The sequence below is a fragment of the Myotis nattereri genome (assembly GCF_964212035.1).
Source record: "Myotis nattereri genome assembly, chromosome: 1".
NCBI lineage: Eukaryota > Metazoa > Chordata > Mammalia > Chiroptera > Vespertilionidae > Myotis > Myotis nattereri.
Window position 1 is genome coordinate 175010065 of NC_138075.1, and position 25084 is coordinate 175035148.

The following is a 25084-nucleotide window of genomic DNA, read 5'->3' on the forward strand; positions in this document are numbered from 1 at the left end:
ACAGTAGTATAAATTCTTATAGTGGTGGCCTATGAGTGACAGACATTATGGATGCATTAAAGTATGTTCAAAAATTGGCTGCGTACATCATTTTTCTTTATTTGGTTTTTCATAAACAATCAAAATAAACTTTATTTTTAAAATCAGTTATGAAAATCTGTATCTATGTAAGTGTAAACACTGTAGAAAGTGGTTTCTGGGGAGAGTTTTGGCCCTGAACAACTGAAGTGTTTTCCATTTTTAAAATTATAGAATGTTACACATTTGAGCTTGGTTTATCTTAAATATAAAATAGTTCCATTTGGGGGCACCCTGACTAAGGTCTGGAAAGTCTTGTTTACAAATCAGGCACTCTCTCCTGAGAGAGGTGAACCTAGAATCACTTTTGACTTTTGCTCAAAAAGAACGTACAAGAAAAGTGGCCGGGAGACTTTCTGGGTTCTCACACTTGTGCAAGTCATGGAATATTTGGAGACCAAGGTACAATTTGAAAAAGAACATGAAATACCAATATTAGGTTCAAGTAATTAAGTATATAATGCACTGAAACAGGTACATTAGGTTCTAGTAGACATCATAGTTGATGCAATAGGTGGAAGGAAAACCTAAGTGAAAAATTATATTCATCAGCATAGTTTTAAACATGTTAAGTGTTGTGGACTGAATTGTGCCCTTCTACCTGAAGTCACATGTTGAAGCCAAAATACCCTCTAGTGGCTATGTTTGGAGATAGCCTCTAAGGAGATAATTAAGTTAAATTAGACATTAATGGTGAGGCTAATCTACTAATATTTCTGTCCTTATAAGCAGAAGAGACACCAGAGCTATCTTACTCTCCTATGCTCAGAGAAAAGGCCATGTGAGGACACAGAGGGAAGGAGATTGTCTGCAAGCCAAGAAGAGAGGCCTCACCAGAAACCAACTCTGGAAGCACCTTGATCTTGGACTTCCAGCCTCCACAACTGTGAGAGAATAATTTTCCATTAATCAAGCCGCCCCCCACCCCCCCCCACCCCCAGTCTATGGTATTTTGTTATGGCAACCTTGCAGAGTAATACAACAGGAAACAGCTGCCATTATTTCTTTCTAACAAATTAGTGCAGTTTTTGTAGCTTGAATAGCACAGGTGTTATGAAAATAACTTTGCATTGCCTACCAGAGAATCCGTTCTCTTTGTGCAACACATGCATCCCATTATGTCGTAGCTCCACCTATCTCTCTAGCCCAGTGGTTCTCAACCTTCTGGCCCTTTAAATACAGTTCCTCATGTTGTGACCAAATTATAAAATTATTTTCATTGCTACTTCATAACTGTAATGTTGCTACTGTTATGAATCATAATGTAAATATCTGATATGTAGGATGGTCTTAGGCGACCCCTGTGAAAGGGTCGTTTGACGGCCAAAGGGGTCGCAACCCACAGGTTGAGAACCACTCTAGCCCCATTTCTTGTCCTTTCACTACCTTCTCAATATGAAACTACCCACAGATGTTAATTTTACAACTCCATGTCTTTCCTCTGTTCTGAATTCTTTTCTGAATTCATGTACCTGGAAGATGCCCACCAACCTTCAACACTCCAGGTAAGGGCCACTCTTGCTTTGTGCAGCCTTTCCCAGGCCCTTCAGACAGTCACCACTCACTCCTGGCACTAATTATACCTGTGTTTTCAGAGCCTTCAGTACTTACATGGTAGCCTGTCCAATTATAATTTTGCTTATACTGGGTGGGGTAAAACTAGGTTTACAGTTGTGAGTACGTGAGACACAGAGTTTATTCTTGTATTCTTAGTTATTAATTATTGCATTATTTCCATACGAACACTATAAACTTACTTTTGCCCCACCCTATATGTTTTCCTCAACAACTAGGTAGTTTTTAATAACAAGCTTAATGATAGAATTTCCTCTCTTTATTGAGTTGTTGAGAAACTCAATGAAAGTTCTATTATATTAGAGAACTTTTTGAGGATGGGAGGGACAAAAGTTCAAGAGTATTAATACTCTCATTTTTAAAATTCCATCTAAAAAGGGGAAAAGAAATCTAGAATAAGTTTATTGAACACTTTTCACTGGTTAGGAATACTTAAAAGAATGATTTTTTTTTTTCATTTCATGAGTGACATTTCCTCTAGCATTATTGAACTGGCCATCATCAAAATATATGAAGAACTATGACATTCTTATGCTTGAAAATGCCAATATTGGAAATAAACAATCAATAAGTATTTCTAACTGAAAGCAAATCTAAAGAACAGTTGAAGATTTGTGAGCAAGCAAAGGGCTAAGCTGAAGAAACCCTGAATCAGGAGCAAGGAAATCTGATTTCTAGTTCCTCATCTGCCTTTCATTACTACCCCTTGGTCAATACACACATACACACACACACACACACACACATTAAAATACTTACACTGTCCATAAAATGAGGGCTTTTATGACAACTACTAATTTCCCAATGTAAACATTTTTCAAGGTGTTCAATTGTTCTGCATTGAGGTGATCAATTCTTTAAAAGTTATTCTATAATATATCTCTACAGAATTTATTTAATGTGATTTAAACATTATTGTTGTAAATACAGAGCTGTGATTTTGATGTATGAAGCTGAGAATAGGCAATACTACTCACAGTGCCTGGTTCTGGCCTCCCCCCACATGGCTATAGACTTTTACTGACTCACCAACTAATCTAAAAAATGTTTTAGCACTTACAGTGTGACAAGCACCTATCCTCACTTAAAGAATCTACTTTAAAGGAAGAAATTAGTTCATGCATAGGCAATTATATGGTATAGAAATTGCTGGTTTTTAACCCGATTCTGTTTTTCTGTTTGCACATGCTTAAACATCAATGTGAAAGTTTAAAATTTAAAAGTGCAATGTTAAAATTCACAGTGCTTGTACTGCTGTGAAAGGTGATTATATACATATACATATATTATATATATATATATATATTATTTATCCCATGTGTATAAGCTATTTATCCCAAAATTTTACTGCTTTAGTAGCAAATCTTTAATAAATAATATATAGAAAGAAAAATTAATGAAACAGCACACGAATCACATTGACCACTGGTTCTGCTTGCTTTAAGCAGCTTAGTGATCAATACAGTTCTTGAGGCATTTCACAGAGACAGCCCTGCGATTGTGCCACCCCTGTCCCACCGCTGCCCCCGGGGCAAAGTCTTGCCCCTTCCCATTGGAACCAAGGGATTGGGCCTTGACTGGTCCTTGAACACTGGGACCCTGTCAGATGCAAAGGATCCAGGAAGATCCAGTGCTGAAGCCCTCACCATAAATGATCACATTCCAAAATCTTCCAATTAAAACTTGCCCCACCAGCGATTCCACATACCTGTTCTCTATAACTTCTTAAAACCCTCTGATTGTAAGCCTTCGGGAGTTCAGGTTTAGAGCAATAACTTCCCATTCTCACCAGGCAATAAAGCAACTTCAATTTCTCCATTGCAGTTCTAGGTGTTTAGTGTTTGGCCCTGCTGTGCACCAGAAGGGAGGCACTCTTTTTCTGTTCGTTACTTACTAGTAAGAAAACTCTTTGGGGACTGATGGTAGGCGATGTTTGGTTTGTATAAGAATTAGTACTTTCTTGTCAATACAACTCTATTTTGCTCATTTCGGCTATTATAAGTCTACAAATAGTAGTGGCATACTAATATGAAAATACAACTTACCTTAGAAATATTATAAAAAGTAATTTTCGGAGAGATCAACCGAAGGACTTGTATGCATGCATATAAGCATAACCAATGGACATAAGACACTGGGGGGTAGGGGAGGCCAGGGGATTGTCAAGGGTGGGGGGAAAAAAGGACACATATGTAATACCCTTTGTAATACTTTAAGCCATAAAAAAAAAAGAAAAAAAGAAAAGGCTCAGAAAATAAAAATAAAATAAATTAAAAAAAAAATAAAATAAATAAGTAATTTTCATTTTGAGGCCAATTTTCTTTTGCATTAATCAGAAGTTTTTGCATTTTCTTATTTATATTTTCAATCTTTTATCAAAGTTAAAGACACTGCATGAATACTTTCTGTGATGAGGCAGACCTGAGAAATTACTTAGAGAAGCATTGCCAAGGCACTAAGATGATATCGTCTTTGAACAGTTTAGGGCATAGTTCCTCAAAAGGCGGGGGGGGGGGGTTCATTTACATATTCTCTGAAACCTGCAAGTCCTCACACTTTAGAAACATTGAACTCAGGCTTGATCCATTGTATCCTACCTTCAGTACTAGAAGGTACATGAAGCTCACCAAAGAGAACTTTCATTAAGTCTGCTTTCAGTTCTCCACTCACTCAGCTCCTGAATTCTCTGGTAGCTCCCCTAATCCTTTGTTTAGGTCCAGGATCAGACCTAATTAGTCATTTAATTCATACCCACCCTGGTTAACAACCCAGTCTACAGGATGAAACATTGACTCTTACTCATACTCCTCCTATGTATTTCAATGTGTTCTTCCATATCAAAGTCCCCATATTGGATCCCCCATATTCCACGATTTTTCACATTAACCTGATCCCTTTTTCTCAGTTTAGTAAAGTGATTATATGTTCAAGATAATACATTTATGTGACTATGACATAGTATAAAACATGGTGCAATGAGAAAAGAACACAGTATGAGATGAGAAACAAAAGAAAGACTACTGCTTTACTTCTATCTCTATAGATCTTGGTTACATCACTTGATATCTCTATTCATCTGTAATGATAATCCCAGATTCTCTACTGATTTCCATGATGAATGCAATAACAGGTACAGAAATGCACATAACTGTTATGATCCCAATATGGAATATTCTCATTAATTATTTATGATGTCTTTGTCTGAGGCCATAGGAACTTAGACTTATTTAAAGGCAAAACTGTCTAACTTTGGGTAATCCGAATTGTACCTAAACCTTGGTCTCTGAATGCATACATGGAGATAATCCTACCTCATAGAATTATTTTAAGCATTTCATAAGACAATATAAATAATTCTTAGTCTAATGTCTGGCTCTGGTAAATGCTCAAAAAATAGTATTTTCAAATAATGACTGAGGTCTGGAGTATGTATTGGCATTACTATTTTTATCTGATTCAATTATATTAATAAAAACTGTAAAATTATAATGTCTGAGGAATTTAAAATACTAAAGCAGAGTGTTGATCCAAATTCTTAAGTCATTGAACTTTAACACAAGGGAAGTAGCCACAAGAACATACTGTTAGGGATATTTATGTAAATGAATCTAAAATGTTTGTTCTCTTATTCATATGTCCTCTGGATGTAAAGGAAGGAAAAACACATAGGTGATGCAATACCTAAGTTCATATCTCCTTTCATCAACTGATAAGCAAGGATCAGAGCTAAACAAAAGCCTTGTCGCTACAGGGAGAAAGAGATTTTTCTTCTCTCACATTGCAGCTTAGAGATTTGTGGCTGAGAAAATGACTAAGTAATAAGCAAATAAAAGACCACTTAGGAACCACAAAGAAACTCTTCCCAGAACATATTGTGTGTGCTGGTTGGATGTATCAGCATTGTTCACTTTAGCTCCACATCCATATTTCATATGAGTTAAAGTGGAGGGAGGCACCCCAGAGAATTAATACTAAAGGTGTCCCAGAAATTACTGAAAGGTTCATGTACAGTCTTCCTTTGCTTCCAACTTATTTTTGAGAAAAGGAGAGATGTTTGGCTACAATCTGTATGTTCTAGCAGAGGTCCATTAGCATTTTCTCATGAAATTAGTTTGCTTTAGAGACTCAGACATTATGTTCCAGCTTAGTAGAAATCAAAATTAATATTATACAAATATAATTTGCCTCTTGGCCTCAATTTGCAAGTTCATCATCTTGAACCAAGGTAAACAATGAGAAAACATATGAAGGATGCCAGGGAACTGAAGGAGACTATCGGTTTCAAGCAAACCCCTTTACTTCTTAGAGCGCTTGGACACACAGTGCTTTTTATTTCCTTACTTACCAAGGGCTTGGTTTCATCTTCATCTTTGAAATAATATAGCTGATCTCCCTTGAGCACAAACCAGCGGGTATGCCAAGTCTTGACAAAGCCTCCTTGCTTCCTCAGCCACCCACACTTCACAGCATTATTCCGCCCTTGGCCTTGTTGGGGGTTCTCAGCGGAGTCATTGTTCTCCTCCATTATCAAGCTGATGGACTTTCCTATTTAGCAAACAAACAAAAGAGATAATAAGGTGCTTGATATATTCACTCCTGAAAATTACTCCTACTTCTTTAAAAAAAAAACAGGATGAGGAGTGAAAAATGTATATCAACTCACTTGCCAAATTTCTAGAAGCAAACCACAAACCTGACAACATTGTGCCTGGGGAAAACTTGGAGAGAATTTGTTGTGTCTTCCTTAAGTGAGCTAGTCAGCTGGGCAATAACATCCCTTTTTTACTAAGTAGATCTAAAGATGGGAAATTTCTGGAGGTAATGTGTTAAGAAGCAATTTTTTTAAACTAAATCAACCAACAAAAACCATAACTCTCATGATAATGGGCCTCTGTGTCTGGTGTGTACTGATTGGGGCCCATTTGCACAGGCCTGTGATTATCTGAGCAAACACTAGCCTGACACATGTTAAAGTTTAAAGGGACTATTTTAAAAACCTCAATGGAAGACATTTGTTTTACATATGTGAAAATTTCTCAAGATGTATCTGGCCCCTTTCCCCCAAAGTGTATCCTATTGAGAGTTTCTTTGGCCGGTCAGGAATCAGTGCAGCTGAAAAAGTTTAGGGAGAAAAAAAAATAATTAAAAAAAAATAAAACCCCCAGCTCAGCCAGTTGAGTTTCCTTCAAATACCAGGACTAAGTCAATTTCATGATGAAGAATGTTGCAAGGTTATGTATGAAGGAGTATAGGATTGTACACACTATACTAATACATGGCAAGGAACTTAGTTTATTGTAGAGAAAATCTTAATCACCAGGGGAGAAGCTAAACTGCCACAGTGAAATGGGGAGGTGGCTTTCTGGGAGAACCAGAGACAAGTGGCTAAGAATAAAAGATATTTTCCTGCCCCGAAGGCTTTCTGCAAATTCTTACTAATATTGCACATTTGTATGAAAAGTCCATTCTTACCCTTGTATCTTTGATGAGGATCTAAAGATACAGACTAAGTAATAAAACAGAATATTTCTGTCCTGGTGTATCCAGGCACAAAGAGCCTACTTTCCTGCTTGATTCCAGAAAACAAACCGACTTTTTGTCTAGTCCTACTTTTCACCATTGATTTCTCCATTGATTTGTATGTACACCGTCCTAATTCTAAATTCCATGAAGTCCCCATTGTCAGCCCTTAGTTATTTAAGTTTCTTCTTTGAAGGGACAGGGTCAGACCTTGCATTATTGGACCTTTAGTTTCTGACTTTAGTCCTGCCCTCCCAGTTGCAGAGATGAAGCAGAACTTTGGCTCTAATTAATCAGGTTGTGAGCATCTCAACCATCTTCTCAGTAGCTTTGCCTCTTCCACTGGCATGCATTCCAAGCTATCTCCATCCTTGCTTTCATCTCCATCTCTATAAACTACCTTTAAGCTTCAAGTAGGCCACTTGACCACCATCTGTCTCATTTAATATTCAGTTTCCTTTTTAAACCGAAACATCCTTCTCACTAAATAGGCCCTCATCTCTATAAAACATCTTGAAACTTCCTTTGCTGCATAAGGCATTCCCAAGTCAGAAACACCTTCCTGCAGGGAGCGTTCCCCCATCGTGTGCGTGCATGTGTGTGCAGATTGGATCATGCCCAATGCTTCACAGTTTGTTACGCCCTCAGGGCAGGAACTTTCATCTCTTTTCTTTTACATTACTTGACCAAGTATAAGGAGTCATGTAAAGCTCACTCTAAATGAACAGTAAATGCTTAACATAATTTAGATAATAAGTGTGCTTATTTAGACAACTCTAAATAATCGTTTTGGTCTCCTGGTATTTAAATTGTTCAAATCTACACAAGTTGTTATTTCATCAGCACCTATTTATTCTTTGACCAAATACCTTAACTTATAAAGCTGAACTTATAAAGGTATTCCTTAAAACAAACATTCTAACACACACACACACACACACACACACACACACATACATCTCCCCCTCCCCCCCCCCTACAATTCATGCACAACAGACTCTTTCCTTTGGCCCTTCTTTTTCTTTTTTCTTTCCTCTTATAATTCATGTTTTCTATTAAGTTTGAAAAATACCCTCTAAAATTCTTCAAGGTAATTAGGAGCCTACCATCAATAATGTAAAAAATACAACTGCCCAACTTTGTTTATATCTACCATTAATGCCTTAGAAAAAATGTGTGCACATTAGAACATTGTTTATAATTCTTCTTACATAAGTTGTTTACAAGTCTGGTGAAACCAATGACACCATCACCCACTGAACTCCTGGCTATGATGCCTCTAATTTCATAACTTCAGAATGCATCAGCAAGTATTTCAATAGTACTAATTGTAACAATTCATTAAACAGAAATGAAAACAGATCGTATCATATCTCCAAGAGAAAATAATGCCACAACTATTGCTGGATGAGTAAAACTAAGGTTTATTAAAATAACTATGATTTTTCTAGAGGAGTCTTGATATTTCTTCAGAAATTAAATGGCTCAAATTCTATCCTTCACCTATAAAATGACAATGTTGGCCCAGATCATTTCTAACTATGGTGCCTTCCAGCACACTGAAATCCACCACCTCTCTAATTCCATAAGCTTAAGGACACTAGATATCCTTCGCACTTCATACCATGTCTGGCATATGGTGAAGCTCAATCAATGTTTGATGAATTAATAAATATTGCAATAGGTGCTAGATATCTAGAAGTGAACATGACCTCCCTCTGAACCTGATCCTGCCCCAAACCTGATCTTAGTAAATGGCACCATGATACACACAGATGAAAAAAAATAATCATCTTCGAGTCCTGACTCCTCCTCATCATGACTATCAGATCCATCAGTAACTTCAGAAATATTTTCAAATCCATCCGGTTGACTCTATCTTCATTGCCACCCTATAATCCAAGCCATCATTATCTTTGACTAAATGATTCTCATAGCCCTCCAACTGGTCTCATAGCTTGTGGTCTCATTTTTAACCACAAATACTAAGACATGGGCACATGCTCACACATATTTTATTGTCCACAAAGAAGCCAAAGTGAGCTTTTAAAAAATTAAATCAGATAATGATTCTCTACCCTTAAAATTTGATGGGCTCTAGTTATGCTTCTTTTAAAATCTGGAGCCTTACCATGGCCTATACATCAGGAATCATGTGGCACCTATTTATTTATTTATTTATTTATTTATTTTTATTTATTTATATTTTTCTTGATTTCAGAGAGGAAGGGAGAGGGAGAGAGAGAGATAGAAACATCAATGATGAGAGAGAATCATTGACCGGCTGCCTCCTGCATGCCCCACACTGGGGATCGAACCTACAACCCGGGCATGTGTCCCCAACCGAAATCAAACTGGGACTCTTCAGTCTGCAGGCTGATGCTCTATCCACTGAGCCAAAGCAGCTAGGTCGAGGTACCTATTTATTGATCTAACCTCATCTCATGCCATCTACTCTTCAATCCCCCCATTCCAACACATACACACACACACACACACACACACACACACACACACACACACACACTTAAAAGCCCTGGTGCAAGCAACCACACCAGCTTACTACCAGTTCTGGAAACACCCAAGTCCTTTGTGCCTTGATGATTGATACCTGCTGATCTCTGCCTGAGCTACTCTGCCCTGTGCTCTTTAAACGCCGACTCTTTCTCCTTCTCTAAGTCTCATCTTAAAACTACCTCCTCCCAGCAAGGCTTTACTAATCACCCAGTGAGTTATTTACCCTCTTGTTATTCTCTAACTGGACTCCGTCCTGTCTTCCTGACACTTCTTTAAGTTGGTATTCTTTAGCTGTTTATGGCTAACCACCCCTCCAGGAGATCATAAGCTTCAGAAGGCCAAGGACTGGCTTTTCCTCACTGCAGTTTACCCAGTACCTTTCAGAGTGCTCACCTGGTGTTCAGCAAACAATGTAAACTTGGTGAATGAAGCTATGTAACAACCACAGTAGAACTCATACAAGAATATTTTGGAGAGTTTTTACATTGCATTGAATTTCTTAAAGAAGATTGTATACTCTAAGAACTTGATTTGTTTTCCTCTGACATAGGAGACTTTAGCATCAAAACTGTTCTTAAACACAATGTCAAAATCTTCAAACTTAAATGAACTTGAAACAGTCATTTATGAAGAAATATAACCTTCAAAATTTACACGTGTTAGCCTTGTAGGATATGCACGCAATCAATTGTGGTTAAGCATGAAGAAAAGTATAGTATAGTCATTCAGCTTCTCAGAGAATAACCTAACTCAATCTCCTCTGGGAAAGGACTTTCACTGTGTTCAGGGGGTGGCAGCTGGATGGTACCTGAGATTACAGAATAGAACTATCAACTAAGGTGTTTAACATATCAACCTAACAATGGCAATATAACAATAACATAATTTTTTACTCTAAACTAACAAAAAATAATTGAAAAGTTATGTCTTCATATCAATATTAGAAAAGAGCCTTAATGATGGCTACTGTACCATACCAGGGCTTAGAAAGTTACCATCATTTGATGGGTTTATACCTTTGAATTATCTTCCAGGTGTGGAAACTGATTTGTACATCTATGTGTATGGTTCTTTTTTTGCATCCAGGTGGTCTAGGAACACAACAGTATCACATGGTGCCATCTGAGATGAAATTCCTGCTCCTAACAGAATTTCTAAAAGTCCAACAGCCACACACATAGGTATTTATATTTTTGACTTCAAGAGAGAATATATAAACATGCATGTAATCAAAGATGTATAAAAATAGAATGCCATATGCCATAGAGTTGCAGTGTGTTTGGATTCGTCTACGGGACTACACATGTTTAGCAAACACAAGAGTCTGACAAAGAAGAAGGGGGCTCGAGAGGCGGTCAGAGAAAGACAAATCCCATATGATTTCACTTATATGTGGAATCTATAGAACAAAATAAACAAAATTAAAATAGACTCATAAACACAGAGTGGACTGGTGGCTGCCAGAAAGGAGGAGGGTTGGGGGAGTAGGTGAAAAGGTAAAGGGGTTAAGAAGTACAAATGGGCAGTTACAAAATAGTCACCGGGATGTAAAGTGCAGCATAGGGAATATAGTCAATAACACTGTGATAACTATTATGTACGGTGTCAGTTGCGGTACTGGAAACATCGAAGGGAACGCTGTGTAAAGTATGTGACTGTAACTCCTCAGCTGTACACCTGAGATCAACACAAAATAAAATTGAAAGTGAAAAAAAAAAAGGAGGAGGGAGCTAGACAGAAGGAGAAGGGAGACAGAGAACTTAGAGCATAAGCAGTTTCACCGTTAACGCCTCCACTACACTCAGTGAACACATGCTCCCATGGGGGGGAGGCGTGTGCTTACAGTCAGTGTCCGTTCCCTGGGCCCCTGTGGGGTGTGTCACTGTGCAAGTGTGACCCCGGAGTTTCGGAGTTCACATGATTTCACATGGCGAGGCCCTTCAACACAAACTACTCCAGTTGCTGAGAGAAAGAACAGTGATCTGTTCTATCGCTCTGGGAGAAAACAAAAATAAAACTGGCAGGTTTGATAAAATACTGCAATTTGTGAGAGATGGATGTAACTTTCAAGTGTAATTCTGTTCAGATCCAATTGTTGCCTTTGTTGACATTAGAACCTAACTCCTTTGTAAAATGAATGTGATTGCACTGTTCACGAAAGTCAATATTTATCTTATTTTAAAAAAAAAATACAACTTTGTCTTGTAGCTGTTGCTAACATTCTGGCTTGTCAGGCAGGTTTGTACATTTTATTGTCCTGTACATCTCAGTGCTAGCATATATCCTTTCTATGGGCAATGGTTCATAAAGCAAAACATAAAGAAGGAATGAGATAATGTGTGCATGTGTGCATGCATATGTTTACATGTGTGTACATGTGCCTGCTTACATGTGGGTATGTGTGTGTGTAGTGGGTGTGAGTATATATTCACTGTGTGTGTTTTCTCCCTAAGGCAGAAAATTCTTAAAAGGCAAAAGATTTGTTGAGATTCTTTTCTCATTTTTCCAAAACTCAGTTCCAGGCCACTGGAAGACATGTATGTATATTCCTGCAGATCCCACATCCTTTGAGGAAGTAAACAACATAAAAGAGCTTCGCCACTCAATGTTCACGGAAAAATCTGATTGTGGTATATTACAGTCAAAACCCATGAATGTATAGATTTACTCTTATTATTTCCCAGGACATTTCTTCAATAACCACAATTATTTACCTAATTTAGAACTTAATATTCTAAATATTCAAATAATTTCAGGCTTGATCTGGCTTTCTCTCTCTCTGCCCCGCTCCCTTTCCTCCGGCAGGCGCCGAGGGACAGCTCTGTGAGCACACAGGGGAAAGGTGCTCCCTGCAAGCCACGAAGATCCTCACCAGAGCCTGACCTGCTGGCCCCTCAATCTAAACCTCCAGCCTCCAGAACTGTAAGCAAAAACGTGCCTGTCATTTATGCCACCCAGTCCATATGCCCTATGTTATGGCAGCCAGAATAGATGATGGCAATGCACATCTACAAAAGAGATGTATAAGAAAAAATTAAAAGAACCAAGTCTTAGAAGCTTGTTGTAAGGTAACTGCTACCTAAAAAAAGCTGGTAAGTGAAGAACAGTTCACTTTCTGTCCTCACTCTCGACCATATCACCTTTTCATTTGAAGAATGAATCGAACCGCAGTGCCTACAGGGCATAAGCACTCTAGGTCTGATATTGCAGAGGCTCCGGTGGAAATTGTCTTCGCTGCAAGACCAGTTCTAGGAGCTTAAATCTGTTTTCAGGATGCAATTGTATTTCTTGAAGCACCTTGGGCTGCCTCACATGGTTGGTTGCTCTCACTGGCAGGATTTCATGGTTAACTTTTTTTTTTTTTTAAGTTCATTCCTTTTATATTTACTTTTTTAATTTTATTTTTCAATTACATTTTACATTCAATATTATTTTGTAATTGTTTCAGATGGACAGCATAGTAGGTAGGCAATCATATACTTTACAAAGTGTTCCCTCTGATATTTCAAGTACCCACCTGGCACCATACATAGTTATTGTAATATTATTGACTATATTCCCTATACTGGGCTTTACATCTCTGACAATTTAGTGACTATGAATTTATAATTCTTAATCTCTTCACATTTTTTACTGGGTCCTCCAATCCCTCTCCCCTCCTGCTATCATCACTCTGGTCTCTGTATCTATGAGTCTGTTTAAATTTTTTCTGTTTATTCTGATTTTTAGATTCCACATATAAGTGAAATCATATGGTGTTTGTCTTTGACTGGCTTATTTCACTCAGCATAATATCCTCTAGGTCTAGCCCTGCTGTAGCAAATGGTAAGATTTCATTCTTTTTATGGGCGAGTAACATTCCATTGTATACATTTACCACAGATTTTTTATTTATCCTTCAGCTCCTATATAAAAGCTTCTCTAGTGCCACTGCTATCCCCTACCTAGACATTCCCCTTCCATGAGAACATCATCATTACGGACATCATCTTTATCATCTGGCCATATGCTTATTACTTTACAGTTTTCTACACCATAATTTATTGACGATAAGTGCTCCCTGGAACCCCCAAACTAACCAGGATATATTGAATACACAAAGATTTGTTGAATAATTGTGAATGAGGGAAAGAAGGAAGGAAGGCAGGAAGGAAGGAAGGAAGGAAGGAAGGAAGGAAGGAAGGAAGGAAGGAAGGAAGGAAGGAAGGAAAAAATACATTAGTCAGTCTTTGGGGCCTACTAGAATTGACCCCAGAAGCCTGAAGGTTCCCAAAGTACAGTGCAAAAAGTCCTAAATATTTTATAATTAGACAACAATGAAAGTACTTCAGTCCAAATTCTACCACCTTAACCTAATCCTTTCAGCTTTTAGCAGATGAAAACTAATTGAAATTCAGAAACTACTGAGTTTCTGTCTCACTGGTGATGCTAGCCTTACTCATAATTTGAGTTAAAAATAAACTTTTTTTCTAAACCTAAAGAGATTAAGCGTGAAGAGAACAGAGGAATTGAGTAAAGTACAGTTTCAAGCAGTCACGAGAAGAGCACACCTGGGGGAACGTTAACAGTAATAATTCTTATAAATGCGCAGTTATTTTCCTGAGGAAACACTAAATATCCTGTTGCTTGATTCACTTGAAATTATATTGTCCAAAACATCAGGGAATAGAAAATTATGTATATGTCGGGATGAATCAGGAATGCCAATTCACATTTTATATTTTAAGCTTCAATATTTTCATATTCATTTGGTAAGAAATCAGAATGACTTACTGGGATTAGTTATTTAAAAGAAAACTTCTTTTATGCATTTACTTTGTTTTTGTTCTATGTAAAATGCCTCATACTTTATAAGGAGGATCTTCTCCCTCTTAAGAAGATTTTCATTCAAGAAGGAGAAAAGTATTTTAATATATACTGATAGGTTCCCCACCACCACATCACTATGAGAGGGAGGAGTAAAAAAGAGGACCACTGGAGTTCCCAATGCTGACAACCTGAGTAGGAACAAAAATCAAATCAAAACGCTTTACCATTGATAAGATTCAGAGAGAAATGGTAGACACATGGATAGTACTGCTGATCCGCAAGCTCCTGTCAGACATTGTTAATTAATCACAGTTCTTTTCCTGCAGAACCTAAACACACTCCCAGATGCTGTCTCAATACTGCAACTCTAAACAGTCACATCAATCACGTAGGAAAAGGAGAGGGATACTGTTTGTTACTTCAATTGTATAAACAAACCAAGAACTAATATAAAGTAGAAACTCATGTACTTCCTAAGAGAGAATACCATTTGAAATGGGGAAAGAAGAGAAAATCAGATCTTTTTTCTTTCTTTCTTAAATTGAGGTAAAATTAACATAACATTACACATACAAATGTATAATCATTACAGTGTAATGATTACACATTTATATATGCAGTTATTCACCAAATAACAACAGGGATACATTCTGAGAAATGAATCATCGGGGATTTTGTGTTTGCACGAACATCATAGGGTACACTTACACAAACCTAGATGGTAGAGCCTCGTTCACACCTAGGCTTCCTGATATAGCCTATTGCTTCCAGATTACAAACCTGCACAGCATGTTACTGTACAAAACTACACAAGATGAAACCAAGCACAAGAAAAAAATGAAGCAATCAAGAAAAATGGGAAACATAAGATGTATGAGGCTACTGCCAGCACCACACAGCATACTGTTTTACAGCAATTAGTAGAGAGTGCACTCTAAAATAATGATAAAAGTATAGTATAGAAAATACAGAAACCAGTAACATAGTTGTTATCATTGTCAAGTATTATGTACCGTGCATAATGATGTGTGCTGTACTTTTATATGGCTGGCATTACAGTAGGTGTCTCACCAGTATCACCACAAACATGTGTGTAATGCATTGTTGTATAATGTTATGATGGTGATGCCATCACTGTAATAGTAATTTCTCAGTCCTATTATAATCTTACTAGTAGCCCTGTGCACAAATCCGTGCACCAGTAGCTCTCTGTGAGGCCTGGCTGCTCCACACCCACTGCCCAGAGGCTCTCCGCAGCCAAGAGGCCCATCCATGGCCAGGCACAGAATGCTTGTTTTATCGCCAGGGCTGCTCTCCCCCTTCCTCTGGCCATTCTGTGCCCGTTGCCCAGAGGCCCTCCACGGCCAGGGTGAAATGCTTGCCTCATCGCCGTGGTGATGAAGCAAGCATTCTGCCAGGCCACTCAGGCTGCCCACTCTCAGTGGCCGCCCCCCCGCCACCCCCACCCCCGGACTGGAGGACTCCGGAGGAGCTGAGAGGACTGGGTGCTGCCATCTTGTGGCTATGTGCGCCTCCATCTTTGTGACAGAGTGATGGTTAATTTGAATATTACCCTTTTATTAGATAGGATGGGACCACCATCCATCAGATCCATTCTTGACTAAAGTGTCATTATGTGTGCATGGCTGTATTGCAAAATGATCATCACAGTAAGTCCAGTTACAATTTGGCACCATACACAGCTACAGATTTTTTTCTTATGATGAGAACTATCAAATTTACTTTCCTAGCTACTTTTAAATATGCAATGCAGTATTATTACCTACAGTCGCCATGCTCTACATTACATAAAAATATGAAGTGCTTCATGAATTTGCCTGTCATCCTTGTATAGGGGCCATGCTAATCTTCTCTGTATTATTCCAATTTGGGTATCTGAGCAAAAAAGTCATCTCCTTTTAAGGAAGAACTAATAGTTTGCTGAGAGCTCAAAGAGGGCAACAGTCATTGCATCACAAAGAAAACAGATCTGAAGCAGAGAAAAGGAGATAGGAGTTGGATATCCCTTATTTGATTTTAATTAGTCCAATCTATTACTAGACCCTTAAAAATAAGATCAGAAACCTGATTTTATAAACATCTCAACTTTTCAGCTTTTGTGTGTCCCTCCCATCCCCTTACTCATAGTTCAAAATTTTGTTTTGAAAAGCTGTCTCAAGAAACAAAGAAAAGAGGTTTTCCACACCTAAATCTGAAGAGTAATGGGATTATAATTCCCAAAGGATGGGGAAACAAGGGCAGCAATGAAGGAGAGCTTTTGCACACAGTGGGAGGAGTGTGTAAAAGGGGAGGGAGGGTTGCAAAGTTGAACAAGTGGAAAGCTGAGAAAGACAGTCCGGCTCAGGTGGGGAGAACCTGATCAGCTGGGTCCTCTGCTCACAGTAGAGAAATAACCTCCGGGCCTGTCACTTACAGAATTTCTCCATCTCTGTCCCCTCACTGTCACATTTTTAAGCTGAGATAAAAATGCAGACAATAGGGTGGTGAAGGCTTGGGGCAGGGCAGGAACCAGGGGTGGAAGGCAAGGGGGGAAAAGGGGGAGATATCTGTAACACTCTCAACAATAAAGATTTTAAAAAACTTGTCTGAAATACTTTTTTGTAAAGTTATCTTTATTGTTGAAAGTATTACAGATGCGCCCCCCCTTTTGTTTTCCCATTGACCCTCTCCACCCTGCATCAGCCCCTTCCAGGTTTTCATCATGTCTGTGTCCATGGCTATGCATATATGCACATAAGTTCCTCATTAATCTCTCCCACCCACCACTCAACCCCCGCCTTCCTTAAATATTACTTTTAATGTCAGATTCCTTTAATGAGTCCAACCCCAGAAGATCAGATATGTTGTCGATTACATTATCATTTCAAGGCTATCTATGGAGCCAGCTTTTTATTCAACCACACTTCAAAGAAAATACTTTACAAGTAGGTAACTGTGGCTGAGATAGTCATTCATCTACAATAAACTCTCAGACTTTTTCCTTCAAATGCAAGCTGTAAGGTATTTAATGATTTCCAATAAGGACTTCTTCTTTATCAATTAATTCTACAGGTTGAACATCATCAGCCTTTTTTTATAAGTTCTGGAAAATCACTTTTCACTCTAGGTATATAAATCTTGTCCTAATCACTGAACTACAGTTGATCTCCCACTGGTTTATTATATTGAAATACTGACAATACAATTCTTTCATTAGAATTTAAGGTAAGTGGGGACATGTCAAAATAACTGCAAAATCTGACTGCAATTCCCCTTTATTCAGCATCATTCCCATTATCATGCACTTTGATGTATTAAACTTTGATCTTTAGGAGGTGCCATTATTCTCATATAATTTGAACATATTATAGTTCTTCAAAATATCTAATTAATACACACTTAGTGTTAGATAAACTAAACAAAAACCTAGCTTTCATGTACTTGAATATATTTACTCAGCAGTTCAATGAAAGATAAAAAATACCATACATAAAAAGACATTTTTAAAGATGTGAATCTTGGTGGGACATACGATTTCGGCATGTCCAGAAGCCTATCTTTGGGAAACACTTTTTTTGTGCCATGTTGTTTCCCTTGGTCACACTCTCCACTGCCAGAATGTGGATCACCCATAGGTCCTGAGCCGCCTAGCAACAGTGACCAGCCCAGGGAGTGGGCCTGGGACTAAAGCAGTACCAAGTGGGGGCCTTTCTTAGGTCAGCTATAGAGACACATGATGGATGAGCATCTGAGGCTGAAAGCGGTCATCTCCCCTACCCAGTAGAGCAAAGCAGTCTGCAAAATGAGGCTCTTCCGAGACAAGCAGATGTGAGAGAAGAAAGGAGAGAGCTCTGGAATATCCATCCTAGGTCTAATTCCTGAAGTCCTGGCCTGTGTGTACCTTCCTTGGATCCTGTGAGATATCTTATTGTTCCCAGCAAAGTGAACAAATAAATTCCTGCTTGCTTAATCTTGTTTGAGTTACTTAATACCCTAAAGAATCTTGATACATAAAATAAAATAAAATAAAAACACTTAAAAATATTTCTGAAAAAGTTTTCTTTAAAATAATAGAATTCTAGGCTTACAACACAAAGAGCTTACCCTACTTTTCATCAAACACAAAAATTAATTCAAGATGAATATTAAACCTAAATTTAAAAGCTAAAACTTCTAAAAGAAGACATAGGAAAAAAAATTCACAACCTCAGGGAAGAAAGTGATTTTTGAAAAAGGATACAAAGGCCCTAGCTGGCTTGGCTCAGTAGACAGAGCATCAACCTGCAGACTGAAGGGTCGCAGGTTCGATTCTGGTCAAGGGCATATGCCTGGGTTGTGGGCTTGATCCCCAGTAGGGGGCATGCAGGAGGCAGCCAATCAATAATTCTCTCTCATCTTTGATGTTTCTCTCTCTCTCCCTCTCCCTTCCGCTCTGAAATCAATAAAAATACATTTAAAAAATAAAATAAAATAAAAAGGATACAAAAAGTGATAACTATAAAAATTTTTAAATTAGACTTTATTAAAAGTATAAATCTGTTCATCAAAAGACATCATTACAAATTACCTTCCATTTATTTAAGTGAATCGGCAAGCCAGACACTGTCAGAAAATATTTGCAAAACACATATCTGCCAAAAGAATTACATCCATAATATATAAGTGCTTCCTATGACTCAATAATACAAAGACAAAAGAAACAATTTAGAATATAGAAAAAAATCATATAGACACTTCACAAAGGAAGATATACAAATGACCAATTCTCATGAAAAAGCCCCAGCATCCTTATACATCAGAGAAATGTATATTATTAAGATCCAATGAGATGTAATAACATAAACATGTGAATGGTTAAAATTAAAAACAGACTGATAACACCAAATGTTGCTGAGAAAATGGAGCAACCAGCATTTTCATACATTGCTGGTAAGAGCATAAATGGTATAACCACTTTGATAAATGGTTTGACAACTTCTTATAAAGTTGAACGTATATCTGCCTATGACTTAGTAATTCCAACCATAGATATATAAACAAGAGAAATGGAATTCATATGTTCAAAATATATTTGTACAAAAATGTTCATAGTAGTTTTATTCATATTAGCCCCAACTTGAAATAGCCCAAACAGTGCCCATCAATAAGTGAATAGATGAACATTTAAAAACTAAAACTTCTAGAAGAGAACCATACAGCAAAATACTCCAGGGTCAATAACAAGAACCAAATTACACATGCACATAACACCACAGTTATTATGATGAGTAAAATAAACCAGATACAAGAATATAGATTTCATGATTCCATTCACATGAAGTTCTAGAATAGGCAAACCAGCCTATGGTTGTAGAAATCAGAAAAATGGCTACTCTTCAGGGGGTGGATATTGACTGGAAAGGGGCACAGGGTTCTTTCTAAGGTTATGGAAAAGCCTGGTCTCTTGATAGGACATGAGTTACATGAGTGTAGACATTTGTCTAAACTAATTAGCTATATCTCTAATTCCAATCTCAAACCACAAGACACATTCTTGTCTTCCCGTTTCCATATTTGTAACTTCCTTTTCTAATAGTGACAAACCTGGCTTTCCATTATGTTCAACATATATATGTATTTGCTCAACTTGTAGACATCTGTCTAAACCAATGAACTATAGACTTGAGATCTGCACACAAACTATGTTGTTTCAATAACTTAAAAAACCTTGGAAAATATCAAATTCTATTTAGTAGGCTTGTTTTGTACTAATTGTTATTGGCTAACAATTCTGAAATTACCTTCCATGTATTTCAAATCAAACAAATAAATATACATGTTGAATATAATGGGAAGCCAGGTTTCTCACTATTGGAAAAGGAAGTTACAAATATGGAAATGAGAAGACAAGCATGCATCTTGTGGTTTGAGATTGGAATTAGATATATCATTATGAACTTATGGCATATAACATGATGACTTGTTTTATACATACGTAGTGAAGTGATGACTACAGTCAAGCTAATTTATATGTAACCTTATCATATAGTTACTATTTTTATGTGTGATGAGAGAACCTGAAATCTACTCTTAGCAAGTTCCCAGTATTCAATAAGTATTATTAACTCTATTGATCACACTGAACATTAAATCTCTAGAATTATTCACCCTCCCTAACTGCAACATTATATGTTTAGGCCAAGATCACATGGTTTTTAACAGATAGCTACATAGACATAGAAATAAATATAGATGTACATTTACTAATGCTGCTAACTGAGAGGCCTAGAAGTAATGGCACACCAGTAACAGTGAATAAATACACCTAGTGTCCAAACATTGACTTGTGAGTGCCATATGCTTTGAAATGGAAGCATGACTACTTGGATGAAAGGTTGATTCCAGAGGTTGGTCAGGAAAAGTATCAGATAATCCTAGAATAATATGTTCCAGAAAGTCATGAAATACTCAATAATCCTGTGGAAATATCAAAAAGATACAGAAGCTAGTTTGAAGTGGTTTTCACTGGCCAAATATGGGACAGTTTGAGAATCTGAATAAATAATGACAGTATGGGTAATAACCAAAGAATAAAAGAAAAGACTGCATCAGTTCTATTGATATAATAAATTTAAAAAAACAAGCAATTAAACTAATAGAAGACACAAGAAAGCTCTTCTTTTCAGAATGTCAAATTAATAAATATATGGAAGCAATAGCAAGGTTAAAAATTATAAATGGATGCAAAAACTAGTGCTAAAATTTTGGTGGGTTGAACACATTTACATAATCTCCAAATATCTCCCCACATACTATTTAGAAAGAGTAAAAATTAACTTTACTGTGGAGAAACCTGGCAGATCCAATGCCATCCAAGTTTACATCATCAATGCTGGAATAAACTGTCATTATGTGCCTCCTGATGTCATGTTCTAAGGACACACTATCTTTCACTTCTGAGGTGGTCCTGCCAAAAATGCATAACCTGAACCTAATCGTGAGGAAACATTGCACAAACCCAAACTATTCTTCAAAAATCTCAAGGTCAAAAAGACTAAAGAAGATAAAGGGCCATTCCAAATGAAAGTACAATAGGCATGACAGTCAAACACAATGATTGACTCTGGCTTGGATCCTGAGCTGGGGCGGAGGATGGGGGGGTGGGGGGAGATTATACAGAGGGAATTATACAATTATACAGAAAGAGGGAATTATACAGAAAGAGGGAATTATTGGAAAAATTAATAAATTTTAAATATAGACTGTGGCATATAAAATATTATTGTATCAGTGTCAAATTTTCTCATTTTGATCATTGATAACTGCAGTTATGTGACAGTGTATTCGTTCTTAGGAAATACACACTCTCGTGTTTATAAAGGGGGCAAGATGTCTCTACTTTAAACAATTCCGAGGGAAAAAAGCATGATAAACAGGTGTAGAGCTAGAATGATCAAGCAAATGGAACAGGATGTAAACAATCGGTGAATCTGGGTAGAGAAGGTTTAAGAGTCCCTAGTGCTATTCTCTTAACTTTCCCATAAATGTGAACGCATTTCCAAATAAAGTGTTACAGAACACATCTGGCTTACTGTAAGATGACACAAAGGAGAAGCAAGTTCTGTTCACTGGACCACCGCCAGTAGGTTTCACATAGGCCACTGTGATGGAAAGGGTACTACGCTAGAAGTCAGCAAACAGGGCTCTGGAATTGAACAGTTATCTGACCTGGAGAGAGTCATTTATTTTTTGGCCTCATAACTCTGAGCCCCCAAAATGAAGAGGTTAAATAACTATTTGATGTCTAAGATCTCTGCTAATTCTAAAATGTTGTGATTCTTAGAAATTCTTATCATTTACTTCCAGAGGTAACATGATTAGTAGGAAGCTTTCCTAGTTGTTACTGTTAAGACTGCTAAAGGTTTTAAAAGGATGGTGATAGAGCAGAAGTTTTGTTCCACTCCTGGCCCTTGTTACTGAATTGCCATGTCATTTTAGTTTTATTTTTTGAAAATGTCATGCCTTAATTTAAAGACTATAAAAGTCATTAACTACCATCGAAAATCTATATTTAACCTTCTCCACGCTTTTAGATAGAAATATGATTTTTTTACTTGTTTAATAAATAATATATAGTGTTTACTGTGTGCTCACTTCTGATATATATGTATATACACACATGTGGATATGTTCATATATATATATATACAGATGTACTAGTCATAAAAACTCCATGAAGTATGATTATTATCCAGTTTATAGATGGGAAAACTAAAGTATCAAAAGGTAGCTATAGTCCTACTGCCAATCAATAAGTGGCTGTTTAAAAACAACCATGCATTCAAACCGAGGCAGTGTGTCTGCAGAGGCTGTGTCCTTAACCATTGCTCTACATGGTCTCTCAATTATCATGTGAAAATAAACTCTAGCATTGAATAGCCAATGCATTCAAAAATTCCATGAGAAACAAAGTAATCCCGAATTATAAAACTATTTACTCTTTATGCTGCATATATATAGCCTCAGTTTCCAGATCTATCACTAAGATATTCCTATTTGGATATTTATGCACACATGTTCTGTTCTGAGTTTTTACTTTAAATTCTAAAACTTGCAGACCCTTCTATGTGAGACATTAGCGACATTAATTTGCTACTCCTTCCCCTTCAGCAGCTTGAAAGTAGTCAGGTGAGAGAGCTCAGAAGCTGCTGCTTGTCCGTCCTTGGCAGAGGCCAGCAAATAAAGCCAGCCAGGCTGCAGCACACTCAGTATTCTCAGCCCAGGGGAAAAGGAGTCGCATGTGCTTGGTCTTTACACAGAGAACATTTGCAGTGAAAGTGCAAATTCCTTGTTGCCTTTAAAAAAAGAAACTATCCGGCACTATGTCATTTTAGTTGGAAAAGAACAAAGTTATAATTCCTAAGGATTTTATCACAGTAGAGCTAACATATCTCCCCTCTCTCAGGTGCCAATATCTGTAGCCACCAGGTTAGCTCACTTAGGCCTCCCCAGATGCTGTGAATTACTCATGCAAATCCCAAACTCATCTTTTTTTAAATATATTTTATTGATTTTTTTTTTTTTACAGAGAGGAAGGGAGAGGGATAGAGAGTTAGAAACATCGATCAGCTGCCTCCTGCACACCCCCTACTGGGGATGTGCCCATAACCAAAGTACATGCCCTTGACCAGAATCAAACCTGGGACCCTTCAGTCCGCAGGCCGACGCTCTATCCACTGAGCCAAACCAGTTAGGGCTCCAAACTCATCTTTCATGAGTCCTAGATTGGGGATAAAAGATAAAGCTGGACAACTGTTAAGAAAGGGTGCTTTTAACTGACAATAGAATTAGCCGAGATATAAAAGATGGGACTTATGATAAGAGGAAGAATTAGAATCCATCATATTTTAATATGTCTAACACATTACCTTGCAAAACACATAATAATCAGCAACATTTATACACAGAGCTTCTCATAAATTCCACATACATAATCTGAATTTCATAAATTCCATATAATCCATATAATTCCATATTTATACAGAATCCACAGGCTAAGATGACTTGCTCAAGTCATAAACCTAGCAAGTATCTGAGCTGGTATTTTTTTTTACTCTGGATCCTAAAGTGTTGTTTTTCTTTCTTTTCCTTTTCATACCCACTGAATTATACTGCCTGATACTTATACCATTACCTGATATAGATTACTATCTTATAACTACTAGCATTCCCCCCAATGAAGGAATGAATGAAGTAATAATGGAACCAAGAGTAAGCACTTAAATATTTATTATAGCTTAACACTATTACAAAAATGTGTAAGGAAAAATGGATAGGCAATTGAAAAAACACTTTAACAGTACTTATTTTTCATAGAGTTGCTTTAGGATTTAAACGTAAAATTGAGGCATTACATGAAGGGTCACTTATAAAAATTCAAGTATTAGAACAGCTTAATTACAATCTTAGAGTGAAAAGAAAAATAAAATATTTTAAGAATTGTAGGAAAATTCTGCTTTCTAACATGGTTATGAAATGTCACACTCAGGTTAATGAGAAGTCTAGCAATGGTGTCTTTTATAATATGAACATATGGCCAATTTCCAATTAATTAGAAAAAATTGTATTTTCACCAAAACTATAATCAACAAAATTAAAACTTGCTTTGAGGTTCAGAAGCCATTCAGGATCCTATAATGCTGTAATCAGTATTTTTGTCATTTACAAAACACCAACTAATCCAGATTTAATCACCATTCTCTCTTTCCCAGCTGTACCAACAGTTGATGATATCATTCTTTCTATTCCCACAACTAAAATATTCTACTTTTCTAGTCTCTTCATTCCCTCCATCATAGCTAGCTTTGTTCTATCCTCACTACCATCCCTTTGCCTCACAACTAGATCATGACTTCATTCTAACCCACAGTGTCATACTTCTAAGGCCCCCTCTCTCAATGCTACTGCCAGACTGTACATTGTTTTATATAGTCCAGAACCTTAAATAGCTGCTAACTGCACAGCACATCATTTTAAGAACTTAGCCTAATTTTCAAGGTGTCATAATCTAACCCCGTTTACCTTTCCAAATTATTGTTGATTACTC

At 37.2% G+C, this 25084-nt stretch overlaps 1 protein-coding gene across 1 annotated transcript in view; it reads right to left on the bottom strand.

Moving 5' to 3' along the window:
* ARHGAP24 (Rho GTPase activating protein 24) overlaps positions 1–25084 on the bottom strand; it is a 456309-nt gene that overhangs the window by 377805 nt on the left and 53420 nt on the right. The window contains exon 2 of the mRNA XM_081110112.1: positions 5999–6198. Within this exon, the coding sequence (XP_080966238.1) occupies positions 5999–6178 (180 nt within the window). The 5' untranslated portion in view covers positions 6179–6198. The remainder of the gene's footprint in view (positions 1–5998; positions 6199–25084) is intronic.